Source organism: Rhinolophus ferrumequinum, chromosome 11 (assembly GCF_004115265.2).
Source record: "Rhinolophus ferrumequinum isolate MPI-CBG mRhiFer1 chromosome 11, mRhiFer1_v1.p, whole genome shotgun sequence".
Taxonomy (NCBI): domain Eukaryota; kingdom Metazoa; phylum Chordata; class Mammalia; order Chiroptera; family Rhinolophidae; genus Rhinolophus; species Rhinolophus ferrumequinum.
In genome coordinates, this window is record NC_046294.1 from 22653126 (window position 1) to 22678951 (window position 25826).

At 45.6% G+C, this 25826-nt stretch overlaps 1 protein-coding gene across 3 annotated transcripts in view; it reads left to right on the top strand.

Annotated features, from left to right (window-relative positions):
* Positions 1 to 25826, top strand: part of PAMR1 (peptidase domain containing associated with muscle regeneration 1) — a 156423-nt gene that overhangs the window by 76717 nt on the left and 53880 nt on the right. Inside the window, exons 1-3 of one of the 3 annotated variants that reach the window (XM_033120116.1) lie at positions 1565 to 1902; positions 17241 to 17417; positions 23051 to 23179. In XM_033120116.1, coding sequence (XP_032976007.1) covers positions 1830 to 1902; positions 17241 to 17417; positions 23051 to 23179 — 379 coding nt within the window. In that variant the 5' untranslated portion in view covers positions 1565 to 1829. Of the gene's footprint in view, positions 1 to 1564; positions 1903 to 16709; positions 16912 to 17240; positions 17418 to 23050; positions 23180 to 25826 lie in introns of those variants that run through there. The other 2 variants (XM_033120115.1, XM_033120117.1) reach the window with 2 other exon arrangements.

The following is a 25826-nucleotide window of genomic DNA, read 5'->3' on the forward strand; positions in this document are numbered from 1 at the left end:
AAAACAAAAACTATAAACATGTAATATAAACATGTAAATACTCATTATTTCCTAGTGGCATTGGCCAAAATTCAGTCTTTTCTTCTAGAAAGTTCTCCTCACTCCCTCCATGGATTGAGATTCTCTCTCTCTCTCTTATTCTCTCTCTCTCTTTCTCTCTCTCTCTTTCTCTCTCTCTCCTTCTCTCTCTCTCTCTCAGGCCCCAGGTCAAGCTTCCCCTGCTCAGGGAAACGTCCCCACTGCCGCAGGCCTGAATGGTCACTTCTCCCAATTTTGGTTCTTCATCTGATTGTACAGACTGGGACGAAGCATGGCCTGAAGCCCCAGCTCTTCCCGGAGTTAGACCTGGGTGTGACTCCTGCTCTGCCACTTCAGCCAAGGGACCCTGAGCAAGTTACTTAATCCCAGAGTCTTGGTTTCTGCATCCATACTATGTGGACAATACCATCTATTGTACATGGTGACTATAATGGTTAAATAAAATGCTGTTACACAGCATCTGTCGTGCGGGGTGGCTTGCAGGGTCTCAGCTCCCGCTCCCCACATAAGAATGCAGGCCATGGTGAGGCCACACAGGAACAGCCATGGAGCCATAGATAGGGGAGTCATACCACTATATTCTCGCTGGCAGCATCCACCTCTCTGCGATCCGCTCTTGCAGGCTCAGCCACCATCTTCTTGCTAGCCTCCCATTTGCTGCTAGCGTAGCCATGGCAGTTATATTAGTGGCCAATGGCTCACTGGTTACAGCTGACGGCCAACTAGCCATAGCTGACGGCCATCCAGTCACAATTGATAGCCATTTACTACCTGAGCCAGCACCTTTCCACGTGAGGCCGAGAGCCTGGAAACTGCACTCCTGGCTCTGTCGCCACAGCATCCTAAGAAATAGTAGAGCCTGCGGGCTAGGACCATAGCTTCTGGACCCAAGCTGCCTGGGTTCAAACCCTGGCTCTGACATGTACTCACTGTGTGACCTTGGATTAGCTATTGCACTCTCAATGACTCAGTTTCCCTCTCTGTAAGATGGAGATGATAGGTTTATTGTGAGGAATAAATGACTTAATACATGTAAGGTGTCAACCTAAGAAACGTCCAAACCTGTAGAGAATTTTATACCCTGTGCACAGGAGCTGTTAGTGCTGCTGGACTCGCCACGACGGGCATCATGGGAAGATGAATTTTTCCAGTACCCTATGGAAGCACAAGATAAGGTTTCCAAACTGATCACCTGAAGCAAAAGCTCACAGGGAAGGAGAGCTTAGGGGGAAGGAGAGCCTGGAGACATTCATGGAAGGGGGACGGGTGGCTCCCTTTCTCCTCCCATCACCAGCGCCTCTTCCCCACAAGGCTACTTGTGGTTGGCAGGGGACTCCCATCCCAGGCTACTGAACAGAGGGGCTTGGAATGTCTCTGGGGCTTCAGACCGCACCTGAGCCTCCCCACGGCCCCGCCTACCTCTGCTCTTTCCAGCCATATGGGGGCCTGCCTGCCACGCCCCTCCCTCAACCCGACCAGGTAGCTCAGCCCGACCTGGGCTGGTGTTCAGTGCCGTGCCCGAAGTGTCCGTTCCAGCCACAGCCCGAGCTTCCCTGCGTGGCCACGCCTCCCCAGGCCCCGCAAGGGTTAAAGCAGCTGAGAGCAGAGGTTTGGGCTGACGTCGCTCTCGCTTAAGGTGGTTCCCTGGGATGAGGATGGGAGAGCCTGGCGAGCTGAAACCCGAGCTCCCGCTCAGCTGGGGCTTGGGGAGGTCCCTGTAAGAACCGCCTGTCCGCCAGCCTCCCGAGGTCCCTCCCCAGCAGTCACTCCTGGTACCCGCCGCGGGAACGATGGAGCTGGGCTGGTGGACGCAGTTGGGGCTCATTTTTCTGCAGCTCCTACTCATCTCCTCCTTGCCAAGAGGTACTGTGAGTAGCTGTCAGGGCCCCCCAGTAGGGGGTCTGGTAGGCGCGGGACTGGGAAATCCCAAGGGTTGATGCTGGGGTGGGGTGGGGGGCTGCTAGTCCTACTCTTGAGGACTTGGTGGGTACTGCTGGAGCACCGGCTGCCCTCCCTGAGAAGGTGACACGGTTTTGTCAATCCCACCTTGTGAGACTGAACTGTTTCAGAAAGGGGTACCAGCTCCAGGGTTTTGTTATCTGTTTGTTTGTTTGTTTGTTTTAGCTTTTTAAAGCATAAAATTGCGTCCAGGAATCTATCCAGTCTGGGTTACACACTCTGACTTGTAAAAGCTAAGTTTCCCCAGGACAGAGCTGCCTCAGAGGTGAGTGGGAAGGAGAGAAACGCGCAGCGAGCAGGGCTTGCAGAAGGGTGTTCCTCCTGCTGAGTCTTGTTGGTGAGATCTTAAGTCGCATCCCTAGAACAGATCCCACCCAGCATGGGAGATTTACTCACTCAGCATATATACACTTCCTTCCTGATTAGAAAGAGAAAGAAGAAAAAGCTAAGGTTAAAAGTGCAAGTTGTTTCTGGGATGCACAGTGTTTGTTTAGAAAGAGCTCTGGCTTCTGTGTTTTTCACATGTCATTTGCGGAGCCACAAACCCATGTCAAATGGGCTCCTGGGGCAAATGAGGCTGAAACCAGACACAGAGTTTCTGGGAGCCTCTCGACCCAGCTGCGGGCAGAAGCTAGCGCCTGGCAGGCTTGTTTTGTAATTGCTCCCTGGCAGGCAAGGAAACGGACTTCTTAGGTGCATCTGTCCCTTACATGGCTCAAGGGATGAGGTGTCAGGAGGTAAGAACAGGTTGCAATGTGCAGATATGACAGAACAGGGCAGCTTTTCGTAGGAGCAGGGACTTTTGTGAGCTTTTTCTGCCTCCCTTCTGTGCTGGTTACCTGTCACCTGTGCTAGTTAGTTACCTGTCACCTGGGCTCTACAGACTGAGAGGAGGCTGCTCCTTTCCTGCAATTACTATGTTTCCCCGAAAATAAGACCTCGCCAGACCATCAGCTCTAATGCGTCTCTTGAAGCAAAAATTAATATAAGACCCAGTCTTATTTTACTGTAAGACCGGGTATAATATAATACCCAGTCTTATATTAATTTCTGCTCTAAAAGACACATTAGCGCTGATGGTCCAGGTAGGTCTTTTTTTCGGGGAAACACGGTAGCTGGCAAGTTCCCTGAGAATGAAACAGGTTACGTGGGTGGTGAGGGCACTACATGCAATAACCTACTATACAGAAGGGGACTCCACCATCATCCCTTCGTGATGAACAAAAAGCCAAGATACCTGAATAAAACCTCACTTCGGTCAATACTTTCTACCTTCCTATAGCCTCTGTGCCCCAGGTGAAATCTTCTTTGGTGATTGACTCAGCTGGAGAGAGTGTTTCCTTTGAATTTTGTCTTCATCTGGAGCAGCTCAAAGACACTAGTAAAGAAAGAAGGGGCCCATGAGGGGCCTGATAACCCAGAAACCCAGATCCTTGCAGGGGTTGGGGTGGGGGAGGTGACAACTTGGCATGAAGACTTCTCTGCTCCATCTCTGCCTTTTGGAGCCAAACCTCCAAGCCTCAGCCCAGCTGCACAGGAGCCGGGTTCCTTCCCAGAGCGTCGGGGCTCAGAGGACGAGTTTCCTCGTGGCTGCAGCAGCAGTCCCCTGCTTCTTTTCTTTTATGATGTGGCAGGTGAGATGGCTGAAACCCATAAAAGTTAAAAAGGTCAGCTGCCCCTTTCTCCTTGCCCAGGATCTGAGAAACCCATTTGTTCCTGACCTGAGAATCTCTTTTACCTTCTGCTATGGAAAAGCTTCAGGGAGGGTGCGTGGTTTCTTGGCAGCCAAGCTGCTGACTGAACGCAGAGCAACTTCCCGTGTCTAGCAAGAGTATTTCAGTTGCGGAGCTATCACATTTAGAGGGAAGACGGAGGAATAGCACGGAGAAGGAAAATATCCCTTTAAGTAGTGAGGGAGTCGACTCCCTGCTGGAATCTAAATCTGGCCCCGTCAAGAGACGCTTGGAAGGGTATCTCCTCTAATTGCTTTTCTGAAATGAGTATTTGGTGAAATATAAACATCCACTGGGATGGCACAGGAGGTCTTTGTTACTCATCGGCACGGGACACATGTCGGAGGATGAGAATCCAGACATGAGGCCAAGCGATAACCCAACATAAACAGCATGTGAGGGAGAAACCCAACTCCACTGACTTCACCAAATAGCCGTAGCTCTGCCAGCAGGATTCTGCCCAAGAGGAACAACTCATTTAAAATATGTGACTCTTGGGAATGAAACCTTAATATGGATAACTTCGCAAGTGTTGCTTCCAACAGACATTAGCTTGTGGGGAACGAACATACAGGCAACTGGGGAAGATAATTCGAAGCACAGATATTCCGTGGGCAGGAGAATGAGCTGAGGAAGGGAATGTGGAAAGCTAGCAAGGGGGAAGGAGTGGCAAGAAAAATTAGACGTTGGTTTTTAATGGGATGTGTTGGCAAATTCCAAGGAGAGAGCTATGAAAATTGGGCCTTCTGCTTGGCAGGGGTGGATTTTTGTGGGGACTCTGAAGGGAGTGTTCCTCTGATATATATTCTTCCCTACTCCTGGCTTCTCCAACAGGAAAATAATTTAATGGTGGGATCATGGATTTTTGGAGCTGGGAGGGACTTTAGAGATCTTTACTTTGAGTGCCTCAGATTCAGAGGCCAGTTGGGGAAGTACCCATGAAGATTTTTGATGTGCCCAGTCTTTGAGCCCAACCAATGCTTTACGTGCATGAATTCTCAGTCTAGCCTAACAAGGTAGTGCTCTTATTCTCCCCATTTTACAGAGGAGGTTCAGAGAGGTTCTGTGACCTGTTCAAGGATACACAGGAACAACTCCTCAAAAAAAAAAAAATTAAACATTTGATCCAGCAATTTCATTTCTGGGTAGACACACAAAAGAAGCAAAAGCAGGAACTGGAACAGATATTTGTAAGCCAGTGTCCACAGCAGCATTATTCCCAACAGTTGCAAGGTAGAAACCCAAATGTCCATCCACGGATAAACAAAATGTAGCATCTACACACAATGGAATATTACTCAGTCTTAAAAAAGAAGGAAATTCTGACACATGCTACAACATGGATGAACCCTGAAGACACTATTCTAAGTGAAATAAAGCAGACACAAAAGGACTGATACTGTAGGATTCCACTTATATGGGGCACTTAGAATAGTCATAGAGGCAGAAAGCAGAATAGTTACCAGGGGCCGGGGGAAGGGAAGAACGGGGAGGTTAGTGTTTAATGGACATCGAGTTTCCGTTTGGGATAATGAAAAAGTGCTGGAGATGGGCGGTGGTGAGAGTTGCACGAGCCACTGAACTGTACCCTTAAAAGTGATTCACATGATAAATTTTGTTACTTATATTTTGCCCCAATAAGAATAAAGAAGAATGCACCGATTAGTCGAGCCCGGGGGAAGCCCAGATCATCCTGAACTCAAGCTCACCTGGTACAGGCCGACTTCAGCTCACGCGTGGACCAGGTGGACTGATTATGCTGACGCACCGCTCATCTTGGCAAGGCTTCAGGACACACGTGGGGGTGGAGGAGAGAGGCCTGGCCAGCTCCAGTGTTGGTGGCCCTCTGTCTTGGCTGACAAAGAGGGACACTGTAGAGCTGAAGGTAGAAGTACGTATTTAGTAGGACACAGAGCTTACAAATGTTTTGAACCTGAGTGCTTTGAGGCTGTCTGGGTCCTCCTCTCTATGGCCCGACACCCCACCTTCTCAACCCACGTGTATGTTACCGGCTTGTCCCTACTGGCATTTGAGGTTTTTGACCTCCATTCCTGAAAGGGACAGAGCTGAAAGGAAGAGTGAAAGAGAGAAGGTGGAAGGCTAGGTGCCGAAGGGGGAGAAACGCAAGTGAGTAAAGCTCTTAAGGATTGAGTAGGACTTGTAAAAGCAGGAACATGAATATATTAGAACTTGGCATGTTTTGCGGAACGTAATCTCACCTCTGTGACCTCCAACTCTTCGGTAAAATGTTTTACTCTCATGAATGCCTTTTGGTGCAAGTGAACTTTTGGTGGCAACTGAGGGTAAGGCTGGGTGTTATGTCCAATAAGCTATGGACAGATCACCCTTGGACATGGTTGCCCAGAGCAGTGGTGATCTAGGGCATATAAGTCCGTTGGAAATATCCAGAAGTCCTAGGGAGGGTTTTGGAATGCCACGGGCACAGAGTGTGGGTTTGACTTAAACTTATTCACACCTGGGTTACACTGGCTAGAGAGAAAAGGCTGAGATAATGGTGTCTGTGGGACTTAATGATTGGCCTTAAGTGAGAAAATTATTTCCATCTGCTCCACTGGGGGGTGGCCAGTCCTGATGCAAAAGAAAACTTCTCTACCTGCCTCCTCTGAGACCAGCTTTGGAAGCTGCATTTGGTTTGGCAAATTGGAAAAAGTGCCATTCCAATGATAAATGAGGGAAGGTTATACCCTGCTCCCCCCTCATGTGGGAGGACCTGTCACCCCCACTCTGCAGATATTTGAAAGTCACAAGAGCCCAGATCCCTCTTCTCTTATTTCACTTTAAAGGGGAGGGAAATTCAGTGTTTATAGTTCCTAGTTCCTAAATTCTAGGGCAGAGGACACAGAGGCCAGCCAGATCTTTGAAAGCTACCAGATCAATGGCAGAAAGTCTGTCAGATTCCAAGCTTGGTCTATGTTTAAAGAAGTCTGTTTGTCAGTTATCACAAGCTCTGGGCCAAAACATTAGGTTTATACTGGAGAGACAGAAGTAAAAATGTAGGAAAAAAACCAAACCTCACACTTGTAAACAAAACCACTCAAGGAAGGCAGAAAATTAGAGTTGCCTGGAAATATTCCACTTTTTCAATCAATAGGACTTACTACTACTACTCCCTGTCCAACTCTACTCCTTTCAGTTTTCTTGGTTGCAGTTATTGGTGAGACAGATGCGGAGCTCATGTGATTTGAGAGTGGAATAGGTAGGGGTTTATCGCTCATAAAATTCTTCACCCTGGATGGTGGAAAAACCAACAGTGGAAGCCTCTTTGAAGGGGGCTCCTATCATACCTAAGGGACCCGATCTGAAGTAACTTACTGTGTTTGTACTCTCCCATATGCTTTACATGTATTATTTAATCATCACAACAAACCTAGGAGGTAGGTAGTAGTGGTATGATCCCCAGTTCACACATGAAGGAACTTAACCAGGGAGAGATTCAGTACTTGCCCAGGTCACAAAGCTGGACGTCGTGTTTTGAACCCAGATAGTCTGACTTCATAACATATGCCCTGAAACACTACACAACACTCCCATAGTAAGCAGTGGGTCCAACTAGGGTAGATCTGCTGGCTGTATTTTGGCCATATCCTAAGAGACCATGGTGTTAGTAAAGAAACCGGATTATCCTTTGGACATTCCAAGTACTTAAAATGGCCTAAGTAAGGTCATGTGCTCACTGCTGTGGAGGTAGAGTGGATGCGGGAGAAAGGAGAGAGACATCAACAGTCTAAGGTCACAGAGAGAGACATCAACTCATGGAACCCAAGAGGAGCTATTCCCTAAAGGAAACAGGAGTGTTAAGCAGACAGAAAATCCAACCAATTTCTGGGATAGCTGTCCACAGGATCATGCATCTCACTCTGATTAGACGTGGGAAGTGATAATTTCTCTGTGCCATGGTCAAACACTTAAATCAAAATCATGTGTCTGTTTGCTGAGGGATAGTATTAAGGATGACACATGTTTCAAGTCTGGCCCGGACACTGTGTAGCCCTGCGCTCCTTTATGGATTTATTCTGTCAAGATCATCAATGTATAAACTCTTAGGCGATGGACCAGGAAGAGCAGGCCTGGAATCAGGAAAGAGAAGCATTTTTCTCTCTCCTTTTTTTGGCATGGCACAGTTGATGGATATTGCAGAGAATGGAGATGTGATCCCTTTCCATTAATACTAAGATGGGTTTTAACCAGTTCATTTCTACCTTGAATGAAGATTTACTATCTCCCAGACGCCAGTGTCCTGGCTCTTACGTTAAGTGGTTACGTTAAGGGAAGTGCTCCCCTGGCTGAGCAGCAAATGAAGACACCTATTTCTGTTACCCTTCTGTCTCTGGAGTTGGGACAATGCCTTTATTCCTGTAGTGTGGACGTCTTCATCATTGCCTTCTCTGAGGTTCTGGCTGTTTCAGAGGGTTGAGTTAGTGGTTTGGCAGCAAGTATCTGTGCAAGTAGAAAGCTGGTCAGTTGGTCTGGTGATTGGAAAACCAGAGCTGCTGCTGCAAGAACAGAGTGAGGACAAGATTCAGGCAACTTTAGTTTATGGGGAGACACGGCATTCGTCTTCATAAGAGGAATTCGTGACCCGTTGAAAAAAATTTCCGACCAGTGTAATGGAAAACCACTGGGTGGAGGTGGGATTTTGACCCAGTTCACACTTCAAATCAAGTGAATTGTCTGAGGATTCGGAGGAAAAAGTGTCAATGTTTTCCAAACCCAGTTCCAAGTCATTTACTTCATAAGATTGCTTGGAAGACGATCAGTTAGTGCCCCGTGTATGGGACCCCCCCACAGTGATGGGGGAGAACACGTGAGATGTCCCAGGACAGGTTGCCCGAGCTTAGCCTCTAGCAGGCAACATCTACGCCTGGATTTTCCAACATACCCTTGGCTCACCTGGATGCAAGCAGAAGGGAGGGCTTGGCTGATGTAAAGAATCTTGGTTGCAGGAGTTCTTGGCCTGGCTTCCTGCCTCCCAGTGGGTGGTTGACTGCCTGCTTTTACATGGTGTTTGACCTCCCTTCTGTACAAGCCTGGCTCCCCTGGCCAACTGACTGGTAGAACGGAACAAGTGAGCATCCCAAGCCTTTATGAAAATGAGATACAAACTGCAATGAACAAAAATAGTCAGCAGTAATGGACCCAGTGGATTCCCCACATGGCAAAATAGAGACTCCAAAAGGTCACAGCAAGAGGCATTTCTAACATCAGTTTTTGTCACAAGTAGCCTTATCCTAGGACTCACATGTGCCTCACACGTCCACATTCACGTATTTATTTAGCAAATTTTATCAGGCACCTACCACGTGCCAGGCAGGCATGATCCTAGGTGCTGGGAGATGCCATGATGAATAAAACAAAGTCTTTTTCCATAAGGCACTTGCAATCTGCTGAGAGAGCGTATGGTCAAGCCTGGCATTTCTCAAAGCAGGTTTCATGGAATACAATTCTGCGACTTATTCAACAAAGATAAGCAAACAAACCTAGGATGTTATGATGAACTAAGTCTGGGGGATGTGGAGATTACTTATGTACAAAGTATATTACAGACTCTGCAAAACCCTGTGATAAAGCAAGCTATTATTAGCATTATATAAAGTTGTTTGGCCACAGAAACTTTTTTTTCACGTAATACCTTATACCATCCAGTGGAATTATTGCTCCATGGACTATAGTTTGGAACACTCTGGTCTCTTGTCCATAATGAATAAAACATTGAAGAGTATCTCACTGTCACAGAGGATAGGATAAGAAGGGAATTTGAAAATCTACAGAACCTGGGCTTCTGTTCAGACTTCTGCTGAGACACAGGCAGGAAGTCTGGCGTCCTTGTCATTGAACACTTGTTGAGATGTTGAAAGAACCATGGAGATGGTCCTATCCATGTTTCTGTGAGAAAAGTCCTCGCCAGCGTGGACCTACATGGTTCACGGAGAAAACTCACTTCTTGTATTCAAGTTGCTTCAAGTAAAATGGTTGGTCTGTGATCATTGGATAAACTGAGGTGTGACTGTGATTAATGAGCACCCATGGTGATGTGGCACTTCTGGGGCGCCAGAAGAGCTGTGACTTGATTTCCTAACTAGATTGTATCTTTGGTGACAGTCACATTGTTTCCTCTTCAAAAAATAAGGAGAATATTTGAGCATGCTTCTAGTCTCTCGGGGCACTGAGTTCAAGGTTCGTTCATCACCAAGTACCCTCTCCCTTTCCCTTACCCCTCTAACACACACACACACACATACACACACACACACACACCACGTCTCCAATCCCTTGTTATTTACCCTCATGTTTGCCAGTTCTGGGATAGCCCAGTTACCATGACCTTGATTTGTACAACCCGGAAGTGGTCAGGGCTGTTTACACTGGGGTTGTATCCCTTGGAGATTGCATGTGAGTTTAAGGTGTTCATCAACCCCTTGTTTGCTGTTGCTCGGAACTACTTATTCCTGCGTTTGTTAAATATTGTTCCTGTTGTCATGCAACACGACTTCTCCTTGGCCCTAGTGTTGCTTGCCTCCTTTCTCTGCCCAGACTTGTTTCAGGTTGGATGGCTACAGTAGCAATGGGTGAGGAATAAAATCGGCTGTTCCTTTAAAGGGAATCCTGCCTAAGTAGACTTGGGTGACCCATGGGCTTGTCAGCGAAGATTCAGCCCTCACTTGTCATATTTATGGAATTCATCTTTGATACAGATGTCTTGGTATGGATATGTTCAAGTTTGAATACACATGTACATAGAAGAATAAAAGTGTAGATGTGGACATGTATATATTTACGTGTGTATATGTATGAATATGTATAGACATGGGGTATAGAGTATTATGTTTTTAAAATAGGGGCCAGGGTTTGAATTCTGGCTCTGTCATTCATGGTTGGTTTACTTGGGCAAGTTACTTAATCTCTCTAATTTGGCCTTATCACCTTCCAACCTGTCGACTGAGGATAATAGTGACTTTGTTACAGGTTTATCACAGGTGTTTAATGAGGGGATCTATGTAAAATGCTTAGTATAATGCCTTACAAAAAGGGAGTACTCAGGAAAGTAAAGTCATCTTCTGCTCCTCTCCTTTCTACTGTTTTCCCCACTAGCACAAGTTTCTCGAGGAATTGAGAACGGAAATACTGGGTGTCCTATGTATACTAGAATGAAAGTTACATGGACGTCTTGAGGCCACCGTTAGCCCGGTCCGTAGTCCTATCCATTCCTCTGTGACTATGTCAGACAAAAATATATCCCTAAAGATTCACCATAGATTCATCTCTCAGAGACTTGCTTTCTCCCCTTGGTTTTATCATACATCAACCTTCCAGCCTTAGGGGAAATGCCTTCCGTGTCCTGTGCCTTACTTTCTCTGTGTTTGAAATAGGGTCAGTGGTAGATTCTTGCAGGGGCTGAGGAGATGTGGTTTGCATAGTAGGTAATTCTGGGTCAATGATGTTGCCTCCCAAACATGAAGTGTTGCTCATGACACCTGTTATTGATTCAAGGGTGGAACAGCCAGGAATCCTCAGGCAAAAAAAGAAGTCCCCCTTGATCTTGTTCTGGCCTGCAGAGCTGGAGGAGGTAACTATAACAAGGGCTAGCCTGCCTGAAGCTGCTGCCAGCTTGGGGCTTAGTGAACCATCAGACATACCATTGTAGACGCATCACCCTCGCTCCGCGTCCCTCCACACTTTACATCTGTTGGCCAGCTGCCTTTGGCGGAAGGAAAATCTGGCTTTGCCTGGCATCAGTGAACCTGATGGTGAAGATAGTAACACCAGCTCAGAAGCTTTTGACAAAAAGGTAAAAGTGGTTAACCAGGACCCCCGTGTAGCCTTGACATACTCTGAGTCAGAAAGAAGTTGGTAAAAGTGTGGAAGATCGGGGAGCAGGTAGACTAGTTTGTAGAATTCTTGGATCTGGGGAAGTCCAGATTGGATTTTTAGGGTACAGCTTAAGTGTTATTGTTTTTAACTTAGCCATTCTAGTGCTTGATATAATATTTGCCGAGTTCTATTGCCAAGTCCTTTTAGATGCATTATTAAATTCTCCTTTTTAGTAGCCGATGCTAATAAATATAAAATCGAGTTAGCTCATATTCCAGCATTTGAAATAACCCAGAAGCAGCTGTCCTTCAAGGATTTCCAGCAGCACAGTTGTTGAGGATAACGGCATTAGGGGACCCTTCCAAGCTGCTAGAGTTTGGATTTTGTTCCCTTTGGCCATGGATGTAGAATTTCTATTTCTAGAAGAGAAGCAGCAGGACATGAGGTGTGTGCTATTTAAGTAGGTATCTAAAGAGGGGGTATTAGAAAAACGAGACTAGGAAATCTAGAAGCAAGGGGGAGGAACGTAGAACGCCTGACAAAGACATGAGCAGGCTGCTTGAAAATGCCCCGTGTGTGGGCCTCTGCAGGAGACGTTATTACTCACCCACTTTGCTCCCTTAGCCACTTGCGTCTTAGGCAGACATGTGATGGCTTTTTTTTATTCTGCTGGGAATAATGGTTATGTCTTGACAAATCCGTGGGTTTTCTCCCAAAGCCCTTTATGCTCATGGCTGTCCTCAACTGCCCTGGCTAGAAGAACCCCATCAGTCTACGTCCATCCTCTTGAGTTTGGGGGCAAATCTGCACTAGGGTGTCTTGTCTGTGATTGTCTAACATCGTAAAAGAGGGACAGATTCAGGATTAAAATCTGGGTGGTTTGGTTCCCCGGGGTGTCCATTTCCCCAATGCTGCACTCTTCATTGGGAAAGTCAGAGGGATAAACTCTCTAGAATCAATGCAGTATTGCAAGGAGCAAGACCTTGGCCCCAGAAAGAGCTGGGTTCTGATCTCTCTTCTTTCACCTAAACTCTGTGCCACCTGGGCCAATTTATTTACCCTCTGTCTTCCTCAGTTTCCTCATCTGCTCAATGAAAAAAATAATACTTTGAACGGGGGCTGTGAGGATTCAACGAGCTGGTATACACCAAGGGCTTACCTACATTCCCTGTGGGTGTTGGCACCCAGGTGGTAGAGAGGGATGAAGGAAGAGCCACCGTGCGGCGCAATGTCCCTAACAGAGGATGAGGATGGACATACTGCGTTTTGCCTCCTCCTCCTCGCCAATGTACACGTGCCTAAAACCCTGATTTCCAGGGAGGCCATTGAAAGTTCTATCCCTCCTCCTACCCAAAGGAGAGGTGATGAAGGCTTGACTCTCCCACTACCATGATCTCATTAACAAGAGGAGCTGTGTGAAGGGGAAGACTGACGTCACTGAGGTTGAGAAGACTCTAGCCAGGCTGGGACTGAGGTTCACTTTGTGGTGGGAAGGTTCTGGAAGGATAGGAAGAGTCACCATGGGCCCCAGTAATTATTCCATCACCCCTGTGTCACAGTCATTCCCGCCTAGGATTTGCCGGTCTGTCATTGGCCGCCCTGGAGTGGCCGGTCAGACCCTTACGTAGCCAGGAATGTTGCGTGCTGGTTAGACATTAATATAGCACGAGCAGAGGTGGAGGAATGAGTGGGGCTGAGAGACGAGCCCACGCCGCCTAGTTGTGTATCTCTCTGATTCATATGTCTTTTTTTTTTTTTCTCCCTCTGGTCTCATTTATAAAATGCAGGACAGTCAAAAATTCAGTAGAAATTTTAATGAGATGTGGTCAGATGGGAGGGCCATGGGGTTTTCGGTGGATGCAAAGGCACATTTTTAACATCAAGGAGGAGCGGGCACATGATAAAAGTGCCTTTCATTGCCACCGTCTGGGGTGGTCTCAGCCTGCGCCTGCAGTCTGACAACTGATGTTTCAGTCATGCATGGAACAGGCGGACCTTTGTTTTCATAAAGAATCCTCTGAGTTTTTCCGATTGACCTTAACAGCCGTCATGTGAACATATTTCCTTAAAATCTAGTGCTGAAAACATGGCACTTGGAGACTATACTAAGGGGACACACTTGCTTCCCTGCCATTTTGTGGAGTTAAGCCCTCGCTATTTGGGGGATAGCGTGTTCTCCATCTTGTCAGCAATAGAAATAGTTCGGTACTGGGTAGCCTTCCCACAAACTGTCAGGCTGATGAGGGGCTGTGCAAAGCGATAAGAATGGTGATGACAGCCAACTTCCTTCAACCCACTCATTCGTTTGTTCACCACACGCTGCACCTGTGCCTGTCGGTCAGCATTGCTGTCATTGCCTTGGTCTTCCCATTTATAAAACAGGGCTAAGAGGTTCAGTGTCTTACGTTCTCCAAAGTCAATCCTAGAAGAACCAGAGCTGGACTAATATGACTAGACTCTCCCGTCTGGATAGGAGACACGAGGGTGGCTGCCCTGAGCTCGGCGACTGAGAGAAGGGCTTGAGCAAAGCCCGTGGTACCAAAATCCTTTGCGACTCTCTTGGTAACTTGCCTAACCAATCCCCAATTATTGGGAGAGGAGCTTTTGTACACATAGGTTAATTATGCAGCAATGTAAAATCACTTGTGAAGACCGCTCAATGTGAAGAGAAAATGTCCACGAGCTGCGTAAAGATGAAAAGCAATTTTTAGAACACAATATGTTACCAGTTTTGAGAGGTATGTTGACTGTGTGCACATGTTTATCGTATCTACATGGGGACATATACGAGTATATCCACTGAAAGAAGACAATTTGAAGAATAGACAACGAAACATTAAGGTTATTTCTAAATACGTTTATTCCTTTATTTGTGATTCTATTTTTTGAAACTTGTACAAGAGATCTTTTCTATTAAAATGTGTAGTGTTTTATAAAGACAAATATTTTATCTAAAGGAAGAATTAGTGATGCACAAATGTATTCTTAAATGTGGGGGGCAAAGTCAAGTTGGCTCAACCCTAGTAGCTGGTGAAGCCAGAAGTTGTCCTGTCCTGTTTCCCACGAAGCAGCCGGTTTGTTCACTTCCTCCCTAGGCCTGGAATTCCGTGGGCCTCCGTTTCCCTCCAGAGCTAATTCCCTAAAAAAAGCTTCTTTGGCATTTTTCTTTGCTTCTTCCCCTACTTTAGCCCTTTTCCTCTCTGGTAAAGTGAAGAGGTTGGAGCAGATCATTTTAACTTAGAAGAGAATGTGTCACCTACCTCACCAAGTCATTTTGAAGATTAAATTACATCAGCAATATAAAAGCACTTTAGCTAAACAAATGCTAGCGTGCTTTAGCACACATGTATGAAAACATTCACTAACTTCTGCGATTGGGGATTCTCTAAATCCTAGCTTCTGGACCTGGCCTTTAGCACCGTATTGAAATTCCTGAGCTTTGTCCCGCTAAAGCCAGTGTACCCTTTCTGCAAATGTAATTCTAATAAATGGAGGGGGAAAAGTCCAGGAAATTGCTCTTGTTGGCTTCTTGTATTTTTAAATCTCCTCAGCTGGTCAACTATAAGTATTTCTCATAGAATATTTCATTTATCTATTTCTTACTCGTATTGTGGAGGCATTTTCTTGTCTCTGTGGGGGAGAAAGGAAGGGGTGGATTTGCCGGACCCGAGGGGAAATGGCCAAGTCCCACAACCATTAAAACCATCGCCTCTTCCATCACTCTGTATTCCTGGGTCTTACCTTCGGTGGTAATGTCCCTTCGTGACCATTCATTTGTTCTCATAACATCCTCAATTTTCCTCATCACAGTTAGTGATTATGTGTCTGTGGGGTCATTTATCCAACATCTACTCCGAAACTGTGAGCTCCGTGAAGCCAGAGATGGTGTCTGTTTTTCTCTCCATTGTATTCTAGTGCCCAGCTCCCTACCTGGTACTTGGTGGACACTCAGTAAACACTTGTGGAATGCAAGAATGAATTCATCGACTCCCCCACACTCTCAGCACTGTGGGGAAACTGAGGAACAGAATGGTGAAATGACTTTGGGGATTAACCTTTCCGTGTATCTGTTTTTCTTTTGTTGCTCGTGCTTTGGGTGTCATATGTGTGAATCCACTGCCAAATCCAAGATCATGAAGATTTACTCTGGTGTTTTCTTCTGCTGTCCTTCACTTGTGGCCATTGAGGTCTCATCTGGATTTTAGCAGTCATTCACTTTACCCAGCCAACATCAGAAACCTGCGAAGCTCAGCTAAGGAAGTCCTGTTGTCTGTCCTGGAGAGGCTCAGAGTAATGGGGGAAACAGAACCTCGGTAGTGACGAGGTCACGGTGATCTAGGTCACTCATTTCTAAATGCCAGTATGAGGGTAGGAGCTTTGCTGGTCCACCCACGTTTGTGAGGCGGTGTGTTTGTGTGTGCTGGGGGTTACCTTATCATGCAAGTGGTTCCTTTCCATGGTGCTAAAATGTTCTTAATGACCTGCGGCCAGAAGTTGAGGGTGATAGTTTCTTTAAATGCTCTACCTGGCAAATTAAGAATGATCAACTCTGTGTCAGACTTTAAATTTAGGGGCAGAAAATAGAAAACTAAACTGAAATTGAAGAGGTTAGAAGCCGCCACAGATGCTAACATTGGTTTATGTGGGCCTGCAAAGCATGTTGGGGATCCTTGCCTGGGTTTCTTTCACTTTCATCCTCAAATATCTGACCTATTTCTGCTTCAGTCATCATGTTTGTGCAAAACTTTTAGAAATGGAGAGTGGGCAAAAAAGAAGACCGAATCAAAACTAAATCTGTTTCTTAGCCTGGGTTCCTCTGGGGAGCTTCCAACTCATTCCTCTTATAGATTTTGCCAGATGGTTTTTCTTTTTCATTTACTTAACGTGTATTTTTTTTAAAAAAGAGAAAGACAGAAATCCTACTCAGAGAGGAATACTTTCTTTTCTCATGGGAAAGAACACTCAGTTGAATTTGGGGACTGAATGAATTCTGCCAAAGAGTTCACCCTTGTAAAACTTTGAAATTCTCCCAAACATACTAATTAAGATACTTTTTGTCTTTTCTGTGGGTTTTCGCTTTGAAGATACCATAAAAATGGCATGCTGAGAAACGAGGAGCCAAGTTGGAGGAAAGGACAGGGTCTCTACTTGGCAATCAGACTTGCACTGGAATGGCCTCATCTAGAGACCCGGCTCCAAATTTTTTGATGGCCCAAGTGCCTGGGCTGCACTGTACAGTTGTGCAGTCGAATGGTTCCTACTGGAGTTGTGCAGTGCACAAACTACGTCACTGTAAGCAGCGGCCTGATGTACTCCAGCAAAACTAGAAGTGAGCATAGACACCCAAGAGGTGTGTACTTGTTTACAAATTACGTATGCGTCAATCCACTTAGATTATATATTGATAAAACATGATTTCCTTCTTTATGTATTAAAAATAAAAATGAATAGCGGTTCTCACAAATTTCATCTGTGCCACAGTGGAGGGTTTTAAATGCTGTTTGAGGTAGGGAACCTGACTTTGGAAATACGGGTGTAGAAGAATTCACACAGTCTTCTCCATCATGTAGGCAGGGCAACACACGCGCAGGGCAAGGTTGCTTTTTAGCAGCAGAGTACTTATGGGTCTTTCCCCTTCCTGCCAGGACCTTTGTCCTTACCTGCTGGTTTCTGTTTCAGAGTACACGGTCATTAATGAAGCGTGCCCCGGAGCCGAGTGGAATATCATGTGTCGGGAGTGCTGTGAATATGATCAGATTGAATGTATCTGCCCTGGAAAGAAGGAAGTCGTGGGGTATACCATCCCTTGCTGCAGGAATGAGGAGAATGAGTGTGACTCCTGCCTGATTCACCCAGGTGAGTGTGGAATGGGAGACCTCAGGTTGCCTTGTGTTTTCTGAGGTCATGAACGGGAAGAGGCTGAACACCTGAATGCTGACAGACAACCGTCAGGAGGCTGTGATGCCATAAATATGAAGAGTGGCTTCATGCAGCTTATTCTGCCTGGAGGGATTGGAGGAGGTGGTACCCTTTGCAGTGTTACACTTGTAAAGCTGTGAAGCCGCCCACTCATTCATTTATTTAACAAACAGACTGAGCAATTCCTAGGTACCATGTCAGATACTGAAAATACAATGATTTTTTAAAAAAAGACCCATTTACATCATTCCCAGAGCTTGCAGCCTGGTGGGAGAGATGGAAAGGTAAACAGGCAGCTATAATCCAGTGTGGTAAGTACTGTGACAGTGAAGCCCAAGGTACCACGGGAGCACGGATGGGGACGGGGGTGGGTGGAGTGAAGGTCAATGGAGACTTATTAGAGGAGGTGATGTGTTTGCCAAAGATGGAAACAGCAAACTGAAAAGGGTGAAGGACATTTGGTAGAGAGGTCAAGCCATAGAGGACAGCATGTGCTAAGGCCCTGTGCCAGAGAAAGCATAGGGTTTAGGGAATTGCAAGTAGCTCAGTCTGGCAGGAGCAGAGGTTGTGTATGTGGTGAGAAACATGGGGAGAGACAGTTAGACAAAGAGAAAAGATTAAGAGAGAACAATATGAAGGACAGAACAGGGGCCGGACCCTGAAGGGATTTGTAAGCTGTGCTATGAAGTTTAGGCTGTATCGTGAAGATATTTGAGCAACATTGAACGTCTTTTAGTAAAGAGGTGGAAGCTGGTTTATTAGCTGCAGTATGGAGACAGGATTGGAGGAAGGGCACGACTCCAGGCAGGGGAGGAGTAATGGAGATCTCAAGGGACGTGGAAGCCCTGAGGATGAGAGAGGTGGAGGGATTTGAGAGATGTTGAAGAGAGTGGGCAGTAATTTGGGACTGAGTGGATGGGGGAAGGGCAAAGTAGAAGCCAAGGATGATGCTTGGGCTTCTGAGTCGGACATTTGGGAGGTGGTCCCAGTAACATGAGAGCATCTCAGGGGCAGATGGGGTTCCCTGGCCATGGTGCCCATTCCTTTTTGCCTTCACATCAGGCTGAACCTACCTTCTTCAAGCCACCTGTCTCCCCACCCTCACCACAGAGGGACAGTGAGTGCCCCTTTTTCCTTAAGTGCCTGATTAAGTGGAGGCCAGAGTGGACACAGAGCCTCAGACTGAAGAAGATGTGATTAGCGACTCACAGAAAATGGCTCACATGACTCTGAGGAACTTTCTTCCTTTCGTGGGAAGCCTCTAAAAGAGGAAAGAAACTGGGGCTCAAGTACACAAGTGACGCTTTCAAGCCATCTTCCTTCCTGGAAGACAGGACAGCTGAGCTTTAGATCAGGAGTGACCTTAGTATAACCTCTGCACGTTTGATCCAGAAAAGAAACCCACTGCCCCAATCCCCGGATGGGTGAATGTGGTTTATAGGCAAATAGCTGAATAATGCCTTCACATTTTCTTGGGAAACTTTGAGAACTAAACCAGGGTCTCCCAACTAGAGGTCCTTGGCCTTGGTATTGAATTCTTTGAACGATTTTCAGGATTTTCAAAAGCCTAATGGTCCCTGTTGGGGTGAGGGCGGGGTCATCTGATAGGTAAGAGGACTTCCTGGGTGGTGCCAGGTCATACAGGAGGCACCCACCACCACCACCGGGAGTGATCTTTGGGTCTAAGTAGTGAAGAGCTGCCCTATAGCAACCATTTGGTTATCCTGGAAGGAAAGGCTAATTAAGGCTCTTTTTTAAAAAAACCAAAACAAAAGCAAATTTTCAGAATAGTGAGTTGATGCCCTAGCAGCCACTATTGGTAATCCAAGATGTTTCTGTGTGTGTGTGTCATTGTGAACTCAGGCATTTTTATTTATTTATGTGGTTCCATCCATTTCGGTCATTGTTCATTTTAATGCGTGCATCATCTCATTTTAGGACGCAGGCCAGCCCTTCCTGCCCTTCTGTGTTCTTCTGACATGGCCACCCTAGTTTTTAAAGGCTTCCTTGATTTCTTCCATGGCAAGATGTTTCAGGCTCTCCTTGCGTATGTCCTGCCCCAGCTCTGGAGACAGCTGTTTCTCCAGGGAACTCTGGTCTGAAGACACTGTCCAGGCACCTCAGTTGTCCCTTGCTATTGGACTATCATTGTTACTAGGTGTTTTTTTTTTTTTTCCTTTTGTAAATGGAGCTAGGAAATACGTATTTTTTTTTAAAAAAGAAACACGTGAGTTCATGCTGATATTCAAGTTCAAATGTAATATTATAAGGTTGTTTACTTCTGTGATTTTATATTCGTCTCTCTTTCCCCTCATGGTGAAAATCCTGTTTCCTAACAATAGTAACCTAATCATTTATTTGCTGTAACTTATCTTAGAACAAAATATAATGACGCAAAATAGCAATAGCACGGTTAGTACTAACAATAAGACCACTGAATGAAGTTAGGCTTTCTTTGTGGTTATTGTCGACCTTTGAGTATATCCCACTCGGTACATACCGTGAAAATACTATGTTTTAAAGCCAGTCGATGTACAGTCATACCGTGTTTTATTGTGCTTCACAAATGTTGCCTTTTTTACAAATTGAAGGCAGGATCCTCCACCGGCAAAAAGACTACAACTCACTTTATTGTGATACTCACTTTAGACAGTGGGCTGGAACCAAACCTGCAATATTGGTGAGGTGTGCCTGTCCTTCTTTTCTCTGTACTGGATGCCACCCATTTGCTATACCGTTAGGTTTATTATTTCCATCTGTTCTCTGTGTTTTACAATACAAGCCAAAAAAATGTATACAAGGGGACCCTTTGGTCAGCGTTGCTCAAGCAGTAGTTTGCCGTAATCAGAAGTGTCTGGGCGCTGATGGTAACCATTTTGAGCACCTCTTGTAATTGTAGGAGTCAAACGTGACTTGTATTCATCTTTTGTTGTTGGTATATATTGAGTATTACATTTTTAATAGTTTTTTCCTTCCTTAAAATGTGCATACATTTTTTGGGACCTTCTTTGGGACCTTCACATATACATATATATGTGAATATATATATGATGGCATATATATATGTGTGTGTGTGTGTGTGTGTTATATGCTATATATATATATATATATATATATATATATATATATATATAGCATCCTATAAACACTGCTATCTTGCTCTTTGCCCTTACTAATATATGCTGGAGATCACTCACTGACATCTCACTGACATCTTAAGCCATCGTCTTCATTTCTTTGTAAAGTTACTCATAACTGCATTGTGTGGTTTATCAGAGTTTATGAGTGTTTGGGTTAGTTCCAGCTTTTTGCTCTTATAAATGATACTACAGTGACTAGCCTTAGGCGTACATCCTTTAGTATTTTTGCAGTGTGTCTTCGGGGTAGATTCCTAGTTGAAGGAGTGCTGGGTTAAATGAAGGGAGGTGCACATGTCATTTTGCCAGCCTTTGCCAAATGCTCCTCCATGCCTTTGGCGTTCACAGCAGCCATGTGTGAGGGTACTATGTCCCCAGAGCCTTGCAACAGAATATGTCATTTGGGATTTTTGCCAATTTCATACATAAGAAATGATATCTCATTGTGGTTTTAGAAATTTCTATCATCAGTTTCTATCAATGACAACAGTCTTCTTCTGTGCTGTGGTTGCAGGTCCAGGGGCACAGTGGCAGGATGTCAGTGGTGGCTTCTGTAATGTCCGGCAGCCCTGGGGCCCTCACTGGACCAAGTTTGCTACGTATTTTTGTGCAGTTCTAGGCTATGTAGCTCTGAACTCGTTCCTCTGGCCCTTCTGATCATTCTGTGAGTGACTTAGTGTCTTTTTAGTAGAGCTTTGTTCATCCTAATCACCAGGCTGGTTTTTGTGGCTTGCACCTAATGCCCTGGATGTTACTGTGCCAAGAAAGAGATTTGGCTGCATAGCTGAGGGCAGACTCTGGGTCCATTGGCCTCCTCAGTGGCATAGTAGATAAGGGAATCAAAGACGGGAAAGTGGCACATGTGTGAAGATGGCTTTTAGGAGGTACAGTGACCCCCCTGGGACCCAGTTATGGGCCACATGCCCTACTGAAATTAGCAACTCTTCTCTGGTGGGAGGAGGCATTGGGAGAGGGGAGCAAAATCAGGGTGGTGTGCAAAGAGACGGCGATAGGCCTCTCTCCTCCAGAAATAACACCTCTATACACTGCATGTATACACAACAGGCGACCCCTTCCCCTGGAAGGCCCTGGGGACCCCGCCAGAGCCCTCCGGTGACCCTCCTGGACTAAAACCTAATTGCAGCCAACAGCAAAGATGTATGCTATCAGCTCAAGGAAACACTGGTTATCTCAAACAGTTCAGAAACCTGCATTAGCAATTCATCCATCCATCCATCCATCTATCCATCCATCCATCCATGCATCCATCCATCCATCCATGCCCTCTTATAATATTTACCAAACACCTACTTTGTGGCAGACACTGTATTAGATGCTGAAGACATAACGTTGAACATCATAGACTTCAGTCTATGATAGGAAAACAGATAATAAATAGGCAGTTAAACTTGAGCATGATCTATGCAGTGGTAGGGAGAAGCCAAGTGGAGGTATGGGGATAATAATAATAATAGTTCATATTTGGGGGTACTTACCATGTGCCAGGTCCTATACATGTGTTCATTTAATTTTTAAATCAGCCCTATGAGGCAGGTACCAATTTTAACCCCAGTTTGACAGATGAGGGCATTGAGGCACAGAGAGCTTAAGCAATCTGCTCAAGGACACACAGCTGTACCATGGCAGAGCCAGAACGTAGCTCTCTGTTCTAATAAATGGGAATGAATGACCGCTACCTTGCCTCACTCCCTTCTGCCCTCAGGGGACCATGCTTTAGAAGCGACCCTTGCCTGGGGACTGCCTGGCACCTTCCAGGATGAGCCCATTGCTGGGCATTAAGGTTATTTCCAAAGGCATACTTTGGTCATAGAAGTGTATGAGATAGGAGAATAGTCAATGAAATGGGAAGAGATTTACTGTCTAGTATTAAATGAAAAAATAACTTACAAAACCAGAATATAAGTACAGTATATATTATAAGCCTAATTTTTAAAATATGTGTTTGTATATATATGTGTCTGTGTGTACACACACACACACACACACACACACACAGGGAAAGAATGTTACCAATTTTTTCTGGGTGATGATATTTCAGGTGGTTTCAATTGAATTTTTTTGCTTGTGTGAATTTTTTAAATATTCTGCAATAAGCACATAATAGAATTATAAAGAGAAAAAAATACACTCTATCGACAGATACTACCTTTTACTGCAGATTGCTTCGTGTTACGTTAAAACATCAAGGAAGATGGGTCTGACCACCCTCCTAAACTTCCCAGTCTGAATTCAGGTGACTCTAGCATTTCCTGGGAATGAGCATTTTTTCCTAAGGGCTTCCGTACCTTTCAAGGTCCTTCGATGCCCTTCGATGAGACAAGATCCTGAGAAGATGCACGGTTCCTGTCTCATGTAGCCCGTGAGAATCTGCACGTGCTGACTCGAACACCCCTCTTCTTGGCAATGTTTCAGGTTGTACCATTTTTGAAAACTGCAAGACCTGCCGAAACGGCTCGTGGGGGGGCACCCTGGACGACTTCTACGTGAAGGGGATCTACTGTGCTGAATGCCGGGCCGGCTGGTACGGAGGAGACTGCATGCGTGAGTAGACCCTGAGGTAGTTCCATCCCCATTTTAATGTCGCAGCTTGCAACAGACGAAGGTTTCTGTTGTTGGAATCTGAGTTCTGGAAAGCTTGTAGCCAGAGGGCTTTCTAGGTAAGACGATAAAAAATAAAGATGTTTCCATCTGCTGGGTGTGGATTATGGACATCTGTTCGGAATTGGCCACAGGAGGTTCATTATCTGCTCTTAAATCTTCCCCTTTCTCCTAAACGAAGCCAAGGCATACTGCACACAGCCGGCCTCGTGTCCATTCCAGAAGCAGTTGCACGTTAGCATCGGTCAGCAAACAGTGAATAAGGCTTCAGAAATGCTAAGTCTGTAATGCATTTTAAATACCGATTTCTATTGGTAAATTGCTTGAATCCCGAGTTAAATTCCTGAAACCTACATCAAATTGTCAGCATGCCACTTGTCACAGGAAAGATATATTTTTCTGAGTTCTACTTCATCTCCAAGAACTACTTAGTCTTGATGGGGGTCCCCGGTGAGTTTCAACAATCCTTTGAAAATGGAGTGGAAACCTAACCTCTCCGTGTAAGCTCCCCATAGGCCGTGCCCTCATGGTGACTGTCCCTCTGAGAGTCTGGATTGGGAGCGGTGAACACACTGTTATTATTTTGTTACGCCGATTTTACATGCTCCCTGTTTGAATCAGAAGCAGTCCGGATGGTCTTCCAGCCTGAGCAATTTTCCTCTTATAATGATATTCCCAGCTCGCAGAGATGGAGGCCGGAGTGCTATTGGTATTCTTTGTCTGATCCAACCTTAGCAAAATGCCATGAATTTCAAGAGTCTAGGAAAAGGGTGAGGTATGTTATTTGTAGCTGAGAAACTAACTGTACCTGGAGGGGAAGGGGTGTGTTGGTGCTTCAGGGTGAACCCGAGAGTTAAATTATCCAAAATACAGATAGTTATTAAAGTGCTGTTCTCAGTTGCAGATTTACAACTTTGATGTCATTTGGGGTGGGTTTCTAGAAAATTGAATTTAGCACTTTGGTGGGTTATCTTCTAGATAGGTGAGCTGTACGATTTTCACTGGTCTTCCTTTGGCAGCTGTTCTCTGGGGACATAGTGGCATAATGAACAAGAACATGAGCTCTCGAATGACACGGGCCTGGTCACTAGCATGGTGACCATGCCCAAGTCGTTTAACCTTGCTAACCTCAGTTTCCTCTTCTTTAAAGTGGGAAGAATGCTATCTATCTCATAGGGCTGCTTGGAGAATTTAATGAGATAATGTGTGTGAAGCACTTAGCCCTCTGCCTGGCACATAGCAAAAGCTCAGTAAACATATCATTATTATTCTATATGTTCCTCGATTGCTGAGCTGGTGGGTGGTCCAGAAATAAAACTACTTTCAATTGAAGTTTAAGAAAGACATCATTAACGACATAATGCATAGCTTCAGATTTCACATTGACCTTTGCAGTGTATAAGATAACTTCGGGGTTTTTCTCCCTTTGGAAGTGGTAGGTCGGTGGCTCTTTCTCTGTGTGAGTGAGTAGAGAAGGGCTATGTGATGGGGTTGGAGCCCTAGGCAAGAGTCAGATTGTGCACGGCCTGGTAGGGAAGTAAATGAGGTAAAGAGTTTAGACGTTATTCTAAGTGTGGTGGGAAACCAAGGACAAGTTGAGAAGTAGGGTGTGGCTAAGCCCTCTGAGAACACAGATAAAAGGACCATTGAATCACAGGGAGTCAGGGGTAAGGGAGGTTTTGTCTGAGATATGCCTTTGCTCAGGTGTCTGCAAAACAGGAAGATACCGAAGTCTGCGATTCCAGACCCCTTGTTCTTAACCACAGTACTGTCCTACTGCCACTGGTAAATCCCCCTCCAAAAGCTCTGTTTTCTCTGAAAAGCGGGAAGTGAAATCTCTGTTGAGGGCAGAGTGGAAGTGAGGCTGGGCCTTGAGAGTACCAAAGGTTTGGGACAGCTATGCGAAGAATAAGGAAGGCACCATTTAGTGCTAAGTTAGCGCATGTCCAAGCAAGACTGAGGACCCTGTTGAAGCTGGAACTCCTGTGTGAGTGATGCAGTCAGGGCAGCAGAGTGATGGTTTCCTGCAGTGTGGGGGCAGAGGTGAACTGAGCCCGTCATTTTGTTGATCTAAGACATGATTGTCCAGATTGGGTAGGACATGAAATCAGAGAGAACCTGGTACAGAGAGAATAGGGAGTGAAGGTCTCAGTGAGGTAGAAAAGCAGGCTTAGTGGTAATAAAGCAGAGGAACAAGTAGATGGAAGGGTTACTGCTGTCAGGGAACAGAGTTTCCAAGTTGATACTTAGGGGTGGTGGTGATAATGTGTTCATAGGTTAGTCAGTTTTTGCTGTGTAACAAACCATCTCAAAAGGACAGATGCTTCTCCTTATCCTGGCTCTGTGGGTTGGCCGGGGTTCAACTGACTTCAGCTGGGCTTGCCTGGGTTGAAGTCTATGGTTCAGGGCCCAGGCCAAAGGGGCAGCAGCTATCGGGAGTGTGCTCTTCTCAGCGTGGGTTGCAGAAGGACAGGAGTCCAAGCCAAACATGGGCACGTTTAAGGCCTCTGCTCACACATCACGTTCACTCACACTCCAAAAGAAGTCGTATGGCTAAGTTCCAAAAGAATCATCTAGGGATGTATACTCC